The sequence below is a fragment of the Cnephaeus nilssonii genome (genome assembly GCF_951640355.1).
Source record: "Cnephaeus nilssonii genome assembly, chromosome: 15".
Taxonomy (NCBI): Eukaryota; Metazoa; Chordata; class Mammalia; order Chiroptera; family Vespertilionidae; genus Cnephaeus; species Cnephaeus nilssonii.
Genome location: NC_137086.1, coordinates 44,422,705 through 44,444,879, shown reverse-complemented (window position 1 = coordinate 44,444,879; position 22,175 = coordinate 44,422,705). Strand labels below are relative to the sequence as shown.

Genomic DNA, 22,175 nt, shown 5'->3' with positions numbered 1-22,175 from the left:
ACAAGTTTGATTCTGTTCAAGGGCATATGCCTGGGTTGCGGGCTTGGTCCCCAGTGCGGGGCATGCACGAGACAGCTGATCTGAAAGGTTTGCGACGCAGGAAACAAGACAGAGTCCAGGCCATGGAAAGGGGGGGGAGGTTTTAATCTTGCACTCCCGGGCGAAACTCACTGGTCCGAGAGTGGGCCAGGGAAGTTCGCGCCAAAACGGGGGCTTAGGTACTTCCTTTATACAGCTGTTTAGTGAGGGGAGGGTGGAGGGCATGAGAGGTGTGGAATTCCTGCCTCGGGCAGGGGTCTGGGAAGGCTGGCAAGGGTCTGGGAAGGCGCCAGTTATCTTTGTCACCATCTACTTTGCGGATGCTTGCATGGCTGTGGTCTTTCCCCCCTGCCTCGACCTAACAGATCAATGGTTCTCTCTTATCATTGATGTTTCTATCTCTCTCTCCCTCCCCCTTCCTCTCTGATATCAACAAAAAGATATTTTTTAAAAAGCTGTCAGGTATGAAATCAAATTTTTTAAAATACACTACATTTTTCAGTATCAGAAGTTATAAAATTGTGGGTGGGTGGGAAGAAATCAACGAAAGAATTTGTATGCATATATGCATAATCCATGGACACAGACAATAGGGTTGTGAAAGCTGGGGTGGGCTAGAAGGGGACAATGGTGGGGGGGGGATGAAGGGACATGTAATACTTTCAACAATAAAGATTCAATTAAAAAAAAAGAAGTTATAAAATTGAAAGCTAAAAATTATACCATACATAACATTATCAAAAACATAAAATACCTAATAAGTATGATAAAAGATACAAGCACTCAAGTAAGGTACTATTAATATATCACAGAGAGAACTTAAAGGTGATCTAAATAAAATTGGATCCACTTCTAGGTAAGATGTTGTAGGTAGCCACAGGCCAACATTCCTGATATAATAAACAAAGTTGAATAAATTATAGAAATCATACTAAAAAAAATTAGAGAGCTATAGGAGCAGTCAGGGAACAATATCAACTAATTAGAGGTCCCAGTGCATGAATTCGTGCACCAGTGGGGTCCCTCGGCCTGGCCTGTGGGATTGGGCCGAAACTGGCTCCCTGACATCCCCCGAGGGGTCCCGGATTGTGAGAGGGCACAGTCCAGGCCGAGAGACCCCACCAGTGCACAACTGGGGCCAGGGAGGGATGCGGGAGGTTGGCCAGCTGGGGAGGGACTCTGGGAGCCAGGGCATGTCTGGCCCGTCTCGCACAGTCCTGATAGGCCAGACTAACCTACTAGTCGGAACTAACCTACTAGAGTAAGCTAACCTACCAGAGAGTCTGTCCCCTGGTGGTCAGTGCAAATCATAGCGAGCGGTTGAGCAGCCTTACCTTATCATTAGCATAATAAAGGCCTGGTGCACGAAATTTGAGCACTGGATGGGGGTGGTCCCTCAGCCCGGCCTGCACCCTCTCACAGTCCTGGACCCCTCGGGAGATGTCTGACAGCCTAGGGGATCGGGCCTAAGCTGGCAGTCAGACATTCCTCTAGCAGTCCGGGGCTCTCGCAGTCCAGGACTCCTCACTCCTTACTTCCTGCCTACGGCCTCTCCCGCCACTGCCTCTGCACTCGCCAGCCATGAACCTGGCTTCTGGCTGAGTGGCACTCCACCTGTGGGAGCACACTGACCATCAGGGGGCAGCTCCTGCATTAAGCGTCTGCATCATAGTGACCAGTCGTTCTGCCATTTGGTTGATTTGCATATTAGGGTTTTATCATATAGGATTACGCTTTGATTGGCTGAACGGACAACCAGACACTTAGCATATTAGGCTTTTATTATATAGGATATGGTAGAGGGGCATCTTAGAAATTATGGGCAGGAGTTTGGTATAGGTCAGGGGTAGGGAACCGCAGGCTGCAAAAGACCTGTGAAATCATTTGGTCTGGCCCTGTCAAAGCATTAGTGATGAGTTAATTAAATGTTTGACCTAATATAGCAGACTGATTTTTAAAAATATATATATTTTATTGATTTTTTTACAGAGAGAAAAGGAGAGGGATAGAGAGTTAGAAACATCGATGAGAGAGAAACATCAATTAGCTGCCTCCTGCACACCCCTCACTGGGGATGTGCCTGCAACCAAGGTACATGCCCTTGACCGGAATCGAACCCGGGACCCTTCAGTCCGCAGGCCGACACTCTATCCACTGAGCCAAACCGGTTTCGGCAGCAGGCTGACTTTTAATGATAATTTTGTATGGCCCAAGAATGATGTTATAAATATCCAAATGGCCCTTGGCAGAAAAAAGGTTCCCCACCCCTGGTATAGGTAGATATACTCCATTGGAAAGAGAAATCACCATAGGTTTTGATGAACCCATGGGCTGGCAAGAAAGAATGAAATCTAGCAGAATGCCAAGCTGATTTCCACCACAGGACATTTCCTTAGTGTCAGGGTGGTATGGGAGGATGGGGAACTGAGCCAGAAAAGTAGAGTGAAATTCTCTTGCACAGTGAAGGCACTAACAAACCAAATCCCGTTAGATAGAGGAACCTATAATAACCATCAGGCCTCCTCCTCCTCACATTTGCCAGATTTTGAACCTAGATAAGGCAGGAAGCTAAATAACACGCCTGAGAGGGGAGAACTTTCAAGGTGAGGAATTCAGAGACCTACAAAACTAGCAATAAAAAAAATCCACAGTGCCACCCTCAAGAAGGGGGCTGAGCAAGAAAACAGTGCAATCACTTGTCATCTTCTGAGTGCTTATGAGACGTTTCCAAAGAGAAAATGTAACCACAAAAATACATAGCTGTTTTCCCCTTATATTTGCCACACTGTAAAGTTGCAAGGGCTGAGAATCTAAAGAGCTGAATTCAAACATCTGAAAGTCTGAACTATGGTAGCTCACTATATTTAATTATTGAAGAATCAAAGACTTGTCAGCTTTAAATAAAAATCCAAACAAATCATTAACAATCATAGGTAGTACAACGCAGCTCTGACCTAGTAAAATTCCTGAAATGAACAGAGAAAAGGGAAAATATTCTCTGTTGCAAAGTAATAGCATTTTCAGTCTCTATAATTTTCTTTTTATTCACAATGTCCAGCGTACAAGCAAAAATTGTAAAATTTGTGAGGCAGGAAAAAGTAAAAATTGAGAGGGAAAAAACAGATTTACAGGATATTGAGATACTGAATTTAGCACAGAAGGATTTTAAAATGATTATTAATATATTAAAAGAGCAAAAGATGGTGATAATAGGTAAAAATATAAAAGAAATTGCAAGAGAAAATTGGAATCTATTTTAACCCTTTGCACTCGCTTGCTTTTTTCTCGATTCCTTTATTCTAATGCTAACCGTGTCGAGTCACACTCGACATCCGAGTGCAAAAGGTTAAAAATAAAATACAAATAAATAAAAGAGAAGGGCACTGATCTCCAGGAGACCTCAAGAAATACCAAAAGAATTTTTTTAGGCTGAAGTAAAACAATCCAACAAAAGTACAGAACTTCAGAAAATAATGAGCATTTAATAATGTGTAGCATGTATATATACATATGGAGACATACATACATACATACACACACCTTTTTATATATATATTTATGTTGTTCTATATTTCACATAATGAGATAAACCAAGCATCAATAACAATTGTTGGGAATTTATAAATATGTAGAACAGTAGAGAATATTGGTAGACACCACTTTAGCTAAGTGATCAAGATTAACATCTCACACATACACACATGAAGTTTAATATCACCAGTAATGTATGTTAATATGGGTTCCCTGATGAGATGCTTTAAAAATGCCTAACCTCAATCTAATCTTGAGACAACATGAAACAGCCAAATTGAAAAACTTTCTCAAATATAACTAATTAATTCTCTTCAAAGTGTCAAGGTGATGAAAAATAAGACTGAGAAACTGCCACAGACTGAAGGAAATGAAGAAGATATGAAATCTACAATGCAAGGTGGGATTAGATTGGATCTGAAACAGAGAAGGTTCATTTGTGGAAAAACCAGGTGAAATCCCAAACAATCTACATTTTAGTTATAATTTTATAGGAAGGATAATTTCTTAGTTTTGGTAAATGCTTTATGGTTAACATAAGGGGAAATTTTTGTAAAGGGCATATTGCCAACCTCTAAGATATCCTCTAATGATCTCTGCCTCCTGGTATTTATAATCTTGTGTAATACCTAACTCACTCTTCAGGATGGGCTGAAAACAGTGATTTATTTCTATCAAACAATGTGGCAGAGTGGTGAAATTCACTTCCAAGGTTGGTTACATAATGACTGTGGCTTTTGTCCTGAAACCCTCTCTTGCACTCTTGCTTTGCTCACTCTGAAGGAAATTTAGCTATTACATTGGAGCTGCCCATATAGAGGAACTGATGCCTCTAGCCAACAGCTATGTGAGCAAGCTTGGAAGCATATCCTCTCAGTCAAGCACAGCTGAGATTAGACCATAGCTACAGCCAATACCTTGTTTGCAACCTTGTGAGGGACCCTGAGCCAGAAGCACCCAGCTAAATCACACATGGCTAGATTTCAGACCCACAGAAACTTTGGGATAATATTCATTGTTTTAAGCTGCTATATTTCAGGGTAGTATGTTACACATCAATACAGAAACTATTTTTTGCAACTCCTCTTTAAGTTGAAAATTATCTCAGAATAAAAAAGTTTAAAAATATTTAATACTTGCACATGTTCTATGTAAACACACAGTCATGCCTTGCCTAATGACGGAGACACATTCTCAGAAATGCATCCTTAGACAATTTTGTCGTTGTACGAATATCACAGAATGCACTTACACAAACCTAGATGGTATACACACCTACGCTCTATGTACAGCCCATTGCTCCTTTACTGTATTAAATACTATAGGCAACTGTAACAAAATGCTAAGTATTTGTGTGCCTAAACATATCTAAATGTAGAAAAGGTACAGTAAAAATATGGTATAAAAGGTTTAAAATGGTACACCTGTACAGGACACTTAAGTGGTAAGTGAATGTGGAGGCCCAGAATATTACTGTTAAGTACTGTAGACTTTATACACACTGTAAACCTAAACTACACTAAATTTATTTTTAAAACCTTTTTTCTTCAATAATAAGTTAACCTTAGCTTACCGTAACATTTTTTACTGTAACATTTTTAGCACAGCTTAAAAAACACTTTGTACAGCTGCACAAAAATAGTTTTTCTTCATATTCTTATTCTATAACCTCTTCTATTTAAAACTTTTAAAGTATTTTTTACTTTTTAAAACTTTTTGTTAAAAACTAAAACATAAACACACACATTAGCCTGGGCCTCCACAGGGTCAGAATGATCAATATCATTGTCTTCCACCTTTACATCTTGTGCCACTGGAAGGTCTTTAGGGGTAATAACACTCACGGAGCTGTCATCTCTTATGATATGCCTTCTTTTGAAATACCTCATGAAGGACCTGCCTGAAATATGTCCATGGTGGTTTGCTTGGTTGATTATTTATTTGCTTGTAGGTAGATATTGCACCATGAACATTCCTCTCAATTGATGAAAACCCTTCAGTGTTGAGGCCCATGTTTTCAAAAGTTTTAAGGAGCTTGTTGAGGTCTGCAAAAGCTTCTGCTAAAACCTTTACTGTGAATTTTCTTGGGGGTTCCTCTTCTTTTTCTTCTGCAGGTTCCTTTTCTCTTGGCCTCTTCCTCAGCTATGTATTCCTGCTCTAGTTCCAACAACTCCACATTAGTCAATTCCTCAAGAACCACATCTAGGAACTCTCCAACGTCATCCTTATCCACACCCAAACATCAAGTTGTTTGTCATCTCAACTACAACCTTCTTGATTTTTGCAACCTCTTTATCTTTGGCAAATCCTTTGGAGTCATAGAAGTCATTAGGCAATAAAAATTTTTTTAACTCAAAAATTAGTAAAATGCCACCTCAACACTTAATGGTCATTATAATCTTGTAGGACCACTGTCATATATGCAACCCATCACTGACCTAAATGTTATGTGGTGGATGACTGTATATACACACAAATAAATGTTATGTATATGTACAGTTTGAATTATTTATGTACACTGGAGTCAGACACACCCAGGTTCAAATGCCACCTCCAACACTTAATGATCATGTGATTTGAGGCAAAACATTTAATTTGTTTAAGTATTAGGCTTTTAAAATCTATAAATTGAGATAATACTATCTATCTCTGATTATACTGAACAAAAAAAATAATATAGGCAACCACTAGCATTTAGTACATTCTGAACAAATGGCATTATCAATTCATATTTATAATCATCTATAATTTTCTCATTCAAGAAAATCAGCTCCAATAACTCAGCATTTTATCATTTTGATGAGTTTAAATATTATACATAAACTTTTAATTTCTAAACATTTTTCAAAAATAATTATCAATATTGATTTCTACAATACCCTACTATTTATAACATTGAAACTAGAGATTCACCTTGTTTGTTTTGCCCCAATTCAATTCTCAATCACTAACTTTTAGTCATTTCATTTGGACATATGAGTGGCAAAAATATTAAATGACTTATCCAAGAAGATATTTAGTAGAAGAGCTAGAAGTTTAGCTCAAAGTTTGGAGAAACAATATCATGTGATAAACAAACTCTTGCTTTGATTAAATAGACTGTATGTGAACGCTCCATCTGCTGCTTTCAATCAGCATTATTTGAGAAAATGCTGTTTGCGGACAAAGTAGCAATGTCCATGCCTCAGTTTCCCAGAGGGTAAATATGGATACTACCATCAACTCATAGGGTTATCATGAGTATTAAATGAGGTAACATATATAAGTTCCTCACTGCCAAGAATACCATATGTGGATGTTGAAAAAACATTTTTCCCCCTTCCTCCTTTTCAAGGCCAGTGCTTTTCACTATGACATGTTGCCTTCTCAACTATAAGATGGAAACATTAAATACAAAGGGTAGTTCTGTTTAGCCATAACAGAATATTAGGAGTCTCTTGTGAGAGACTAACGTAAAATTGAATTGAGTCTTAAATTTAGGCTGAATAATATCAATCTAATGCATTTATCCCTGAGCTGGTTTTCCTTTCCTACAATACATTGTCAAATAGGGCATCACATCAGAGAGTACAGTATGTTGATTTGCATACTGGTGAGGTTAAACCTTGATTACTTAGCTAACGTGATGTTTGCCAGAATTTTCCACTGAAAAGTTACCTTTTTACATTGTAAATACTAAATATTTGAGGGGAATCATAACATGGAAACGAAGAGAGGGGGGAAAAAAGGAGAGCGCGCACATGCAGGAAAGGGAGCATGTGCATGCATCCCTTCCCAAAGCCTGGTCTTCAGCATATCTTCAACACAATAAATAAGGAACTGGTAACTTGTGCCACTGCATGATCAAAGAGTCTTCTCAAAATAATTCAATGTTTTGAATACTTGAAGCCAAGTCTTATCAAAAGCCCTTTGAAAGTATAAACACGTTATTTTCAGATGTCCTCTCTTACTTTGATATTTATCTCTTGAAAGACTTCCAGCAGAATTGTTAGATATAATCTGCCCTAAGAGAATCATACTGCTCCCCCCGCAAAAAAACCTTACATTTGCTTAAATATTTAAAACCCTTTATGACAAATTCCACCAGCTTGCTTGTTATCACAAAGAGACTCACCGATCTGCAGATACTGGAGTCCTTTCTGGATTGGAATATTCTTCCAAATCTGAAAAGTTCACTTGTGTTTGCCTTGAGGTTACTATCTGGCTATTCTGAAAAGGTATGGTTTTCAAGTCCTGAGTAATAATATTACTATCTGGAAGAGACTGTATGACTTGAAAGTCCGGTGAAGATTTAGGTCCTAGAGAACCTAAAGATTCTTGACCATGTACTATAAGTTTACCGGTCAGTAATTTGGAGGTTGGTTCCAATGATCTTGAAGATATAGTTTGTAGGTCAGAGTTAAACTCACTATTCATCCTTGTTTTAGAAGCCGGATCCAATGAAATAAAACTTTTATCTAAGGTTCCACTATCCAACTTGGAGGAAGTCTTGGGAGAAAGAGTTATACGAACAAAAGAAAGTACTTTTTTGTTTGAAGGAGTAGATGGAGATGTTACTAACGTATATTGATTTGGCGCTGATTGGGAGAGCACATCAGTGATTTTATTAGTTTCAATTTTTATATTAGAAATGTATGATTTAGGCTCTTGTTGATCCTTGTTTTCTACTACATAATCCTGACCTTGAGGAAGGGGGGAATATTGTTTTTTCATGTGGTGATCTATATCAGGGCCTCTGCTTTGTTCAAAGAGCTGACGCTGTTCAAGAAATATAGTAGAAGGAAGGTCTGGAGCTATATAACTCTGACCTTGAGGAAGGGGAGAGTGGTTTTTTCTCATCTGATGATCTACCTGTGGGGTTTTGCTTTGTTCAAAGAGTTCTCGGTTTTCAAGAAAAATGTGACAAGGAAGATTTGGAGCTACATAATGCTGATGTGGAGGAGGAGGAGGAGGAGGAGGAGGAGGAGGAGGAGGAGGAGGAGGAGGAGGAGGAGGAGGAGGAGGAGGGGAGGAGGGAGGAGGAGGAGGAGGAGGTTTTCTTACATAGTGATCTGCATGTGGGACTTTGCAGAGCTCAGGTTGTTCAAGAAATATGGGTGGAGAATTTGGAGTTACAGTTATATTCTTCTCTTTTACTCCTGGTGTGGAATGGCTAATTTTAAATGATGAAGGGGAAGAGGTGTCGTGTTTTAGATTTCTAAGAGGACTTTGCTCTTCAGTGAAATGAGAATTAAATACCCCTACAGATGCTCCAGTACACTGGCTATCTTCAGTAACACCAACCTTAAGAACAGAGGAATCTGAAAAGCATTTAGAATGTCGGTGAGATGAAAAAGTGATGGAGGTAGTAAACTTTTTCATGGATTCTGGGGACAGCATTTGTGATGAAGAATGACAATCCATTTCTTCAGGTAGCACATAAGTAGGTTCTACTAATTCTGACATCCAAGGGTCCATATTTTCATGGAATGGCATTCGAAAACCCTTGTTAATTTTGAAGTCATCACTTGTAAAGTTTTGAATTGGGGAACGACTTTGTAACTGCAAGGAATTCCAAACTTTGAAACGGGTGTTGCTCTGGTCTAGTGATTTGGAAAGGTTGATGTGCCTGGTTCTCCATGATGATGGGCTCCGATGTCCTCTGATAATTTCTAAGGGTTCAGGTGATCTGAAGACACAGGGATGGCTGTCCAACTGTGGTTGTTTAGGAGTTAGAGTCCTGAAACATCCTTTTTCATGGCTTTCAATAATAATATGACTACAGACAGCTTCTGGCTGGCATCCTATTCCCTGTGGACTCCGTAAACCCTAGAAAAAAAAGATCTTACTTGAAGTAGTCCAAGTAGTTATACAAAAATCATGTTGCTGATGTTTTACAATAAAACAGGTAAGAACATAAGAATAAGACAATTAATTACAGAATAAAATGGCCCATGAACATGCAGTTAATTTCTTCTAAAATTTTTTCACTGAAGTAACAAAAGCAAAGACTACTGTTGTCCCCCAGTATTCTCACTTTTTTTCTTTTAGTAAGAGCATATCCCAACATTAATTAGTCATAAGGCCACCAAGCCGCAGATATTTCCAGCTTCCTTTGAAGCTAGGTGTGACCATAAGACTAAGTGTAGACCAATGGAATATGAGCAAAAGAATTAAATACAAATTTTGCTTCCTACCTTAAAAAAATCAAGTTCTCAACCTCCACATCCACCTATCACTACTATCACCATTACTATTGCCAATTGAAATAGGTGCTGTCTAGAACAACCTTGGAAGCCATATAAAAGGATGACTCAGCTGCCCACCCAGCTTGGGTCCTTGGATAACCTGAAGCAGCTTGCTCCTGTTTCTACCCTGGACTATCACATAAGAAAATAAAATTTTACCTTATTTGAGCCATTGTATTTTGGGATTTCTTTGTTACAGAAGCTTAGCCTACACTCTAATATTTTACCAATTACAATAGGAAAAAGAACTAATACCTCTTTCTGGTTAATATCAGTGCATAATGCTACCATAAATATAAAGTTTCTTTGAGATGTCTGCATTTACCTTGACATTCTACTTGATGATATAGGAACATTTGGCTCCATATAAAAATATTTTAGCCTGCCTGGCATGGCTCAGGGGTTGAACATCGACCTATGAATCATGAGGTCACGGTTTGATTCCCAGTCAAGGCACATGCCTGGGTTGCAGGTTCAAGTCCCCAGTAGGGGGTGTGTAGGGGGCAGCTGGTCGATGATTCTCTCATCATTGATGTTTCTATCTCGCTCTCCCTCTCCCTTCCTCTCTGAAATCAATAAAAATATATTTCAAAAAGCCCAACATTTTAAAATATGCTGCCACTTCCAACATAGTGGAGTGGATGTGCTTTGCCCTATTCTACCTGCTAAGTCCACAACTAAAAATCCTGGACGTTATACATAAAACAAACTTAAAAAGAATCTGATAACTATAGAAAAGAAGGCAGATTAGCTAGGGACATTGGGACCTCAGCAATGACATGGCAGTGAAATCCCTGGGTTTTCTTTTTACCTGATATATCCCAGATTTGGAGCTGAAGAAGCCAGCAAGACAGGAACAAAGGGCACATACAAAAGCTCTAACAAAAACTTACTCTCATTAGCTAAAAACAAACAAACAAACAAACCTGTAAAAGTGAAGTCTAACAAAACAGAAAACTTTGCTCTGATTGGGTGGCTCAGTTGGTTGAGTGTCATTCCATACACCAACAAGATTATGGGTTTGATTCCTGGCCAAAGCACATATGGAGGCAACCAATCGATGTTTCTCTCTCAACTAATGTGCTCCTCTCTCTCTCCTTCCCTCCCCCGTTCCATTCTGCCCTCCTTCCCATCCTCCCTCCATTTCTCTCTCTAAAATCAATAAAAACAAAACAAAACACACACATATCCTTGAGTGGCAATTAAAAAACTTTTAGACAAAAACTGATTTCAACCAAACACTACAGAAAAAAGCGGGGGGGGGGGGGGGGGGGGAGGGATGGGACACATGTGTGCAAAAGTCTAAGTGAGAAGCATAGACTTCTACCCTTCCAAATCCTATCTAATAATAGACAAATATGCAAATTGACCATACCTCCGACACACCCACAAACCACGCCCACAAGCCACGCCCACCATCCAATCAGAGCAAGTATGCAGATTAACCCAAACCAAGATGGCTACAGCCACAGAGAGCAAGGTTTCCTAGGTAACAGAGGAAGCCAAGCTTTCCGCCTGCCCTTGCCAGGCCCAAGCCTCCACTCAAGCTACAAAGTTTCAATTATAGAAGGTAAACAAATTCAAACAAATGGTGGCAGAATGGAGCTTGAGAGAGCAGGCCAGGGTTGCCGCCGGCAACAGGGGAAGCAAAGCTTTCCGCACACCCTGGCCGGGCCCACCCGCTTAAGGCAACAAAGTTTCAATTATAACCCCAACACAAATGGCTGCCGGCCTCGGCCTCGGAGGGAGCCCCAGGCTTGGCTCCGCTCCAGGCTACAAAGTTTCAATTGTAGAAGGAAAATAAATTCCAGATACCAGGGCCTCTGCTTGGGTTGCCAGGGGACGTGGCCGGCCTGCAAACTACCACAGGCCCCTCGCTCAGGCCGCCCCACACCCCAAGGGAACCCCTGCCTGATTCGGGATGCCCTTCAGGGCAAACCAGCTGGCCCCCACCCCTGTACCAGGCCTCTATCCTATTTAATAAAAGAGTAATATGCAGATTGATCATCACTGCAACACACAATATAGCTGCCCCATGTGGTCAAAGATCCTGCCCCCATGTGGACACAAGATGGCCACCACAAGATGGCCAGCAGGAGAGGGCAGTTGGGTGGCACCAGCCTGCAAGGGAGGGCAGTTGGGAGGCATCCAGCCTGCAAGGGAGGGCAGTTGAGAGGGACCAAGCCTGCAAGGGAGGGCAGTTGGAGGTGATCAACCCTGCAGGAGAGGGCAGTTAGGGGTGACCAGGCCGGCAGAGGAGGGAAGTTGGGGGCAAACAGGCTGGCAGCAGAGTGGTTAGGGGGTGATCAGGCTGGCAGGCAGAAGTGGTTAGGGTCAATCAGGAAGGCAGGCAGGCAAGCAGTTGGGAGCCAGCAGTCTTGGATTGTGAGAGGGATGTCCGACTGCCCGTTTAGGCCCGATCCCACTGGATCGGGCCTAAACGGGCAGTCGGACATCCCTCCAGGGGTCCCATATTGGAGAGGGTACAGGCTGGGCTGAGGGACAACCCCCCTCCGTGCACAAATTTCGTGCACCGGGCCTCTAGTCAATAATGAAGCACCACCAAGCCAAGAGGTATTAGAGACGGCCAAGTAGGAGTCCTGCTGACTGGTCATAAGCTACCCCTCCCTGTGGTGTTAGTGGAGACCACACAGGAAGACTGGATTTCCATTTCCAGTGAGCAGTAATGAGGTACCCCCTCTCTCCCAGCTACCAACTGTAAGAAAATATTTGCAAATCTCATATCCAAAAGAAGACTTGTATCTAACATATACAAAGAACTCTCAAAACTTAACAGTTACAAAACCCACACACAATTCAATCAATAAAATGGGCCAAATAACCATATACATCTCACTAACAAAAGGGCATGAAAGATGTTCAACATCATTAATCATTAAGAAAACACAAATTAGAAAAACCAAGATGGCGGCACAGGTAAACACCTGAACTGCTGCCTCGCACAACAATTTCAAAACTATAACTAAAAGACAAAACAGACATCATCCAGAACCACAGGAAGGCTGGCTGAGTGGAAATTCTACAACTAGAAGGAAAGAGAAAAGCACACTGAGACTCAGAGGAGCTGCAGAAGGCAGAGGTACACAGGCGCGCGCGCAGAGAGGGCTGGCAACTGAGTACTCGGCTGGCTTTCTCAAGCGGGATGGAGACAAAAGCTCCTGACAGCTCTGAATTCCAGTTCTGGGCGAGACTCTGGAGACCCAGACTCATTTGGGGAGAAACTGGACTGTCAGGAAAGAGAAAAGCACACTGAGACTCAGAGGAACGGCGGAAGGCAGAGGTACAAAGACGCGCGCGAGGAGAGGGCTGGCAACTGAGTACATGGTTGGCTTTCTCAAGCGGGACGGAGACAAAAGCTCCCAACAGCTCTGAACTCCAGTTCCGGGTGAGACTCTGGGGACCCAAACTCATTCGGGGAGAAACTGGACTATCTGGCAGCGGGCGAAACTCGAAGGCGGCTTTCTCTCAGAGGTGCTTGCAGCAATTACCGAAGGACACTGAGACCCAGGGGCCTCTTAGGGCAGGGCTGACAGGAAGCCATTGCTGTCTGCTCCGCCCTGAGACTCCGCCCCATCCAAGCTGAGCACAGACTTTTGCAAGTCTTGTCTCATAAGGGTGTCTCCAACACAGAAGTTCTCCCAGTGTGTAGACACAGCTGATCCTCACAGCCAATTGGCCTGGAGGTCAATTCCTCCCAGTGATACCAACAACAATCAAGGCTTAACTACAACAAGACTGTGCACACAGTCCACAAAGGGGTGCACCAAGAGTGTCCACCTCAGGTAACTGGAAGTAACAGGTCACAAATGAAAGAAATAGAGGAAAGCAAACGAATGGATATAGAGTTCAAAACCACGGTTATAAGGTTATTCAAGAATTTTCTAGAAAAGGCCGATAAATTTAGCGAGACCCTTGAGGATATGAAAAAAGGACCAACTAGAAATTAAGCATACACTTACTGAAATAAAAAATAATATACAGAGATCCAACAGCAGACTAGAGGACTGCAAGAATCAAGTCAAAGATTTGAAAGACAAAGAAGCAAAAAACACTCAACTGGAAAAGCAAAAAGAAAAAAGAATCCAATAATATGAAGGTAGTGTAAGGAGCCTCTGGGACAACTTCAAGCATACCAACATCCGAATTATGGGGTGGCAGAAGGAGAGAGAGAACAAGATACTGAAAACCTATTTGAAGAAATAATGACTGAAAACTTCCCCCACCTGGTGAACGAAATAGGCTTACAAGTCCAGGAAGCACACAGAACCCTAAACAAAAGAAATCCAAATAGGACCACACCAAGACACATCATAATTAAAATGCCAAGAGCAAAAGACAAAGAGAGAATATTAACCTTTTGCACTCGGATGTCGAGTGTGACTCAACACGGTTAGCATCGGTAGCAGCTCGAGAAAAAAGCAAGCGAGTGCAAAGGGTTAAAAGCAGCAAGAGAAAACCAGTTAGTTACCTACAAGGAAGCACCCATATGATTGTCAGCTGATTTCTCAACAGAAATTATGCAAGCCAGACGGGAGTGGCAAGAAATATTCAAAGTGATGAATAGCAAGAACCTACAACCAAGATTACTCTACTCAGCCAAGCTATCATTCAGAATTGAAGGGCAGATAAAGAGCTTCACAGATAAGAAAAAGAAGTTCATCATCACCAAAGGAGTTCATCATCACCAAGCCAGTATTATATGAAATGCTGAAAGGTATTCTTTAAGAAGAGGAAGAAGAAGAAAAAGATAAAGATAAAAATTATGAACAACAAATACATATCTACCACAAGTAAATCTAAAAATCAAGTGAATAAAAAATCTGATGAACAGAATAAACTGGTGAATATAATAGAATCAGGGGCATAGAAAGGGAGTGGACTGACAATTCTCGGGGGGGGGAGGGGTGTGGGGTGTGTGGGAAGAGACTGGACAAAAATTGTACACCTATGGATGGGGCCGGGGGGTAAGGGCAGAGGGTGGGGTGGGAACCAGATGGAGGGGAGCTATGGGGGGGGGGGGGGAAAGAGGAACAACTGTAATAATCTGAATAATAATTATTTATTTTAAAAAAAAAAGAAAACACAAATTAAAACCACAATGAGATAGCACTACAAATCTACAGAATGGCTAAAATAAAAAATAAAAAAAGAAATGCATGTGAGGCTGTGGAATAATAGACTCACAACATTACTGGTAGGAATGTAAAATGGTACCATCACCCTAGAAAATGGTGTGGCAGTTTCTCAAAAAAACTGAACATACAACTACCATATGACCAAGCAATAGCACTTCTGGACATTCATCCCACAGAAACAAAGACTTACATTCACCAAAAATCTGTGCATATTTATAGCAGCTTTATTTGTAATAGCCCCAAATTGAAAACAACGAACATGTCATTCAATAGGTGAATATTTAAACAAACTATTACATCCATACCATGGAACACTACACAGCAATAACAAGGAACAGACTACTGATACACCCAACAACCTAAATATTCTCCAGAGAATCATGCCCAGTGAAAAATGCTAATACATATAATTTCACATATATAACATTCTTGAAATGACAAAATTATAAAAATACAGACAAAATTAATGACTGCCAGAAGTTAAGAAACAGGTAGGGGCAAGGGAAAAGTGGATGTAGTTATTAGAGGGCAACAAAAAGGTCACTTTATGTTGATATAAATGTTAGGTATCTTGATTATATCACTGCCAATATCCTGATTGTAATATGTTATTACAGATTTGCAAGATGTTACCATTGGTAGAAACTGGGTAAAAGGTAAAAGTGATCTTTCCATATTATTTCTTACTACTGCATGTGAATCTAAAGATATTTCAAAATTTTGAATTTTTTAGAAAACCAATAAGTTAATTAAATACCAACTAGACAAAACTAACACTTCAGATAAGTTGTAAGATGGTGATAGAGTAGGTAGAAGCTACACTCACCTTCTCCCAGGACCAAATCAGAATTACAATTTAATTATAGAAAAATAAACCTGAATAACCTACTGAAGACTAGATGAACAGAAGTTTTATAACTAAGGATTTATAGAGAAGCCACATCAAGACTAGCAGGAAGGGCAGAGACATGAAAAAGACGGGCCCTGCATCCACATGTGGCGGTTGAGAATCCAGAGGGATATCTCAGCTGCAAAGATCTTTCCGCAAGGAGCAAGAGGTCTCAAAAGCACGCCAGGTTCCCCAGCCTGGAGGACCAGAGCTCAAAGAGGAGCCCACATAACACCGGGCAGTGAAAACCGGTGGGGATTACAGGGAGAGACAGAAGTCTGCTAAAATCCCAGACTTAAGGGCCAATGCACAAATCTCATCCACAGACACTCACTCTAGACACCAGTGGAGTGATACAGAGAGAAGTCATACAGAGAGACACTGGGTTGTGTGGCTTCAGGGAGAGGGCTGAAAGAACAGCCGCCAAGGTCCCTCCCTGAGTCCCTCTCCCACACTGTCCACAGATGGATGCCATCTTTCCCAAACTGAGGACTAAACCTACCATCCAACTCCTTGTGGCCCTCTTCTGCTCCACTGGCGCCCTGAGCAAGAATCAGCTGGCTGCAACCAGCCTGGGCCCGTAGTGTGGACTTTCTCAGAAGTCCAGGCAGATTCAGGCGATAGGAGAAACTGGAGTTGTGTGGCTTCAGGGCAAAGGCCTTTTTCCCCTCAAACACCTGAAGGCACCTCTGTTCTATGCAGAGCTCTCCTTCCACAAGGCTCCCCGATCCCGCGACTGCTTCACGAAACTCACTGCTGCCTGGCTGACTGCTCCACTAAGCTCATAGCCAATCCACGAAGCAGCCCGCCACCGCCGCTCAAGAGTCCCCAGTCCCACCCCGCCGCCAGCCCCCCCTCCTGGTGAGCGGCTCAGGGGATGGGGGACCGAGAGGTGCTCCATACACTTCATGGTGACCGGTTGCCCGTTCGGTCATGACGCCACCTAGCTCTTTATATATATTACTATTTTCTTTAAGCCAAAGCTACACATGTGCCCCTAATCTTTACTATTTATGGATGGAATCCTCCTATGCCTTGGAGAACAGCACTACCCAATTATTTGCAAGGTGCACCCCAAATGTACTGAGAATTTGTGCGACTAGTAGACACTCCCAATGGTGCAAGCAAACCCCAATTGGGGCATCCCAAATCTATGCAACTCTGTTAGGCCCCTTGGGCCCTCAGTTCCCCTCCTTGGTGGTTACCTGGGGGAGCAACCCCCCTGGGATGGCTCCCTCCACTTGCAACAACACTGATAATGACAATGCCCCAGCACATGACAGCGCAGGACATGACAATCTGAGAGATGACAACAACCAAGCCCATACCACCACAGGAAAAAACTTCATCCTGAATGCTACCTCCACAACCTTCCACTATAGCATAGATGATGCCCAGGAACACACAGCAGCTGGTGATGGCAAGGACTGAATAAGACTTGCTGAACTAAATGCTGTTTATCTAAATTCCCTACTCACAGTCCCCTTGAGTGGCATTTTGCAGAATTAAGTATGTTTACTTCAAAGCCCGCTTGCTTATCACTATATGCATGCTGCTCGAATGTGAGGTGGTACTATATGACTGCTAGGCTGCTCTTCAATGCATCTTGAGCTTTAGAAGATCAAGTTATGTGTTGAGTCTCAGAACCTTATTGGGGCTCCTTTAAAGCAGTTCACTTAGTTGCTCACCCTCACCATACCCATTAGATTGGTCTACATTATACATCCTACTGGGATGGGATTAGTGAATTTCTGTTGGGAGGAACCATCCCCCGCCCGCTGCAGATGCTACCATCACCACAGCACCCCCACACATATCCTCTAGGATCATATCCACAGGGTCACCTGACTACACCACCCCAAGGAAACCCTCTCCCACTGTCACCCTTCAGAGCTCTACAATCCTCCCATTCAAGCCCCCAAATAGTCCTAATTTTTTTTCCTTTTACTCTTCAAACCTTGTGTCAAGGTGTGACTTCAGTAAATCACAGTGAGCCTAATATTTTTATACAATGGGCTAAAACCAGAGCTCATTTTTTGGGGCCGCTGTAATTGTTGGGAATTTTATCCGGGTCAACAAAATCTTTTCCCCAAGTTAGTAGCCTACTTGACTGATTTTTTAACACTGTCCCCATTTGCCCAACAGAAGGCACCCCATGTAACCTTGCAGCTTGTCCAAATACTCAACTGCTTCCATGCAGTACACTTGCCATACAGTATGTGGGACATGGCAGGAACCCCCACATGCCCTTTATAATCCTCCATATCTGCCCAGGCACCAACACAAGAAAGAATAGGAGCTATACTTTGTCCCAAGGAGCACAACCCCTACAGTATTGAGCCTCGCAGCCCAGTCACCCAGGGGGAACCCCAAATTATATCAGTTTCCCCAATCACACAGTTAGTGACCACTGTGTCTAGCACCCTGGGTCCATTATACATTCGTGGTTTCTCACATGTGTACTTCTCTTCCCCTCAACCTCTTTGCCAGCCCCACAGAGTTCTATATGTTCATACCAATGTACTATACTCTCTCTGGGGCTACCCTTACATAAATCACTAAACAGGACCCTCAGTCCATCTCTTATTCTGCCCCTCACATAAAGAGCATGTGGTATTCATCCCCATTATGTTTGGAAGTAGGTCTGCTACTATCCCTCATAGGAACTGGATTACACATCACCACAACAGACACATAAGAACAAATTATTAAGGCAAATACCAACCTGTCAACTACATTGGCTGAAAATATTAAGCTGTACACCAAAGCATAATGCAACAACATGATTACATGATTCATTTTTTTCAAAAATCCTCACCCAAGGACATTTTTTCACTGATTTTTAGAGAAAGGGGCAGGAAGGGAGGGATGGAGGGAGATGGGTGGTTGGGGGGAAGTGAGAGAAATGAGAAACATCAATTGGCTGCCTCCCACACAAACTATGACCAGGGCCAGGGATTGAACTCACAACCTAGGGTATGTGCCCTGACTGGGAATCAAGCCCGTGACCTTTCATTATATGAGACAATGCTCCTACCAACAAAGCCACACCAGCCAGGGCAACATGATTTTTTATGCAGATGGATTTGGATAACCATTTAGCTTTAAATTATTTATTGGCCAAGGAAAGAGGTATATGTTCTATAAGTATATCACCGGCTGCATCTATACTAATAATTCTGGACAAAATAAATCTACAAAAGATGGCCCAACAGGTACCAATATTCCATAATCTCACCCAAGTTTTTAAATCAAATACCTACCTTATCCATGGGCCTTGATTTATTTTCTTGGCTGCACCCCAATAAATGAGGGGATGGTTATGAATAGGACTTCAAACTATCATTTATCTATTGATGTTCTTGATTGGCATTTTTGCTTTACTCAAATGTTTCATATGCTAGATGACCAAAACCCTGCCAGTGGCTGTTGATATCTGCACCATCTAGACAGTGCCCTTGATTTTCCCTAAACACTAATGCCTAGGCATCACAGGGTCAATTGTGATGAGAAAACAGCTATTTTGAGTTGCTACCTAGATATTTTACAGTATGACAACCCTGTTCACACCCAGAGCATACAGTTAGATAAGGCCCTGAATTTAGGATTCCTGCCAGAAGTTCCCTCTTTGCCTTTTCCAAGCCACCTTTAAAAATAACCACTTAGAACTGAGTCTGTGAAAAGTCACTGACTGCCACTTCAACCATCTTATAAGTAGTTAGTGCTTGCTACCCTGCTCTTTATCTCCTGCTCATGAGGCGGACTGTCCATCCCTCAGCCTGTCCACTCACCCAGGCTTCTGAGATTTGTAAGTAATGACTCTTGTGACGTTACTTTCTTTGTGTAAGTGTATTAAAACTATGCCTTTAATCAAAATGACCCTGGAGGTTTTTCAGTTCCCCAAAGTGGAAGCTCTGATGCTGAGAAAGCTACCTGCCTATCCCATGGGGGTAGTATGTGCCTATATTCAAGAGATTATAATCTGAATATTTTTTATTTAATACACCAGCTACAGGCTCCACAACACAGCATACTACAAAGAAAGAAAGAAAACTGAAGAGAGAGCAAGCATATAACTAGATATAGTAGGAATATTGTGATTACCAGACAAGGAATTTAAAATAACTATGATTAATATGCTAAGGGCTCTAGTGGATAAATAGCATGCAACAACACAAACACAATGTAAACAGAAGATGAAAATCCTAAGAAAGAATGAAAAAAGAAATGCTAGAGATAAAAAACACTGTAACAGAAATGAAGAATGCTTTGATAGGTTCTTTAGTAGACTGCACATGGCTAAGGCTAGAATCTTGAGCTTCAGGATAGTTCAATAGAAACCTCCAAAACTAAAAGGTAAAAGAAGGAAAAACCCCAGACCAAAACATCAAAGGACTCCAGGCCAAGATATTAATACATTAACAACAAAAATGCCAAAAAGAAAACCAAAAAGAATACAAAACAAAACACCCCCCACAAAACCAGAAATACTACACCTAGACATAACATTTTCAAAGTAAAGAAAAGCAAACAAAGAAAAAATCTTGAAATAAGCCAGAGGGATAAAACACTTTATTTACAGAAAAGCAAAGAATTACATCTGACTTTTCTACAGACATCATGCAAGCAAGAAGAGAATAGAGTGAAGTATTTAAAATGTTGAGAGAGAGAAAAATCCCACCAACTTAGAATTCTATACCCTTCAAACTGAAGGAGAAATAAGACTTTCTCAGACAAATTAAAATTGAGGAAATTTATGCTAGTAGATGCAACAAATATTAACAGAAAAACTTAACTAAGAAAAATATATGTCAAAAACTCAGATCTACATAAAGAAAGAAAGAACATCAAAGAAAGAATAACTGAAGGTAAAAACAACAACAAATAAAACCTTTTCTTATACCAAACTGATCCAAAAAAATAGTTTGAAACATTGCTATGTATGCATGTATGTACATGTACATGTGTACATGTACGTGTGTGTGCGTGCATGCGTGTGTGTGTGTGTATAAACTGAATGACAGGAATGACAGGAAGGAAGAATTAGGATTATTTTATTAGAAGATAGGATGCTACCTTTGAAGTGTGTGGTACAGTGTTATTTGAAATTGATGTAGTCGTAGGTATATGATACAAATTCTAGGGCAATCATTGAAAATGTAGAAAATATATATATATATATATATATATAACTGACATCCTAAAAAATGAGAGAAAATGTAATCTTAAAATGCTCAATTAAAACCACAAAGGGCCCTAAGCCAGTTTAGCTCACTTGATAGAGCATCGGCCTGCAGACTGAAAGGTCCCAGGTTTGATTCCGGTCAAGAGCACAAGCCCAGGTTGCAGGCTTGATCTCCAGTAGAGGATGTGCAGGAGGCAGCTGATCAATAATTCTCTCTCATCATTGATGTTTCTATCACTCTCTCCCTCTCTCTTCCTCTCTGAAATCAATAAAATATATATATATATTTAAAAAAATAAAACCACAAAAGGCAGAAAGAGTGGAAGACAAAACCGGAAACAAGAACAAGGGCAACAAGTAGAAAACAGTAACAAATGTGGAAGATACTAACCAGCTATATCAATAATTGCTTTAAAAGTAAATTGTCTAAGCCTTGGCTGGGTGGCTCAGTTGGTTGGAGCATTATCCCATATACCAGAAGATTGCAAGTTTAATTCCCAATCAGGACACATACCTAGATTGTGGGTTCAATCCCCCAGGGCACATACAGGAGGCAACAGATCAATGTTTCTCTTTCACATCAATGTTCCCTTCTCTCTCTAAAATCAATGAAAAAATATCCTTTGGTGAGGATTTAAAAAAAAAAAAGTCTATACATATGATAGCTATATTGACTTCTGAAGATTTAATAATAATAAGAGCTGACAATTACTGATCACTAATTAGATATCACACAGCCTACTAAGCATTTTATAGACATTATTTCCTGTAAGCCATACCCAAACTCTATAAGACAGGTATTATTACACCCTATTACTACTCATAATAGCAGACCAAATGCCCCATCAACAAGAGAATAAACTATGATAATTTCACACACTGAACTACTTACAGAAATAAAAAATAAACTATAGCTACATAGAAGAATCTCAAAAAAACCTAAGATTATATGAAAAACAATTCTCATAAGAATATATATCATGTTAATTCCATATATTATAGAATTAAAAACCATACTGAACAGCAAGAAAATAAACACATGTTAGGATAAGTAGTAAAAGAGTTATGACTGGAGAAGGGTACACCCAGGACTTCAGTGTCATTTGGTAACATTCTATTTCTCAAACTGAATGGCTGACATATAGGAA

At 41.0% G+C, this 22,175-nt stretch overlaps 1 protein-coding gene across 2 annotated transcripts in view; it reads right to left on the bottom strand.

The window, feature by feature from the left end:
• The window catches only part of ALMS1 (ALMS1 centrosome and basal body associated protein), a 151,710-nt gene that overhangs the window by 65,734 nt on the left and 63,801 nt on the right, over nt 1-22,175 (bottom strand). For both annotated transcript variants that reach the window (XM_079792033.1, XM_079792034.1), the window contains exon 12: nt 7,685-9,378. In XM_079792033.1, the coding sequence (XP_079648159.1) occupies nt 7,685-9,378 (1,694 nt within the window). The remainder of the gene's footprint in view (nt 1-7,684; nt 9,379-22,175) is intronic.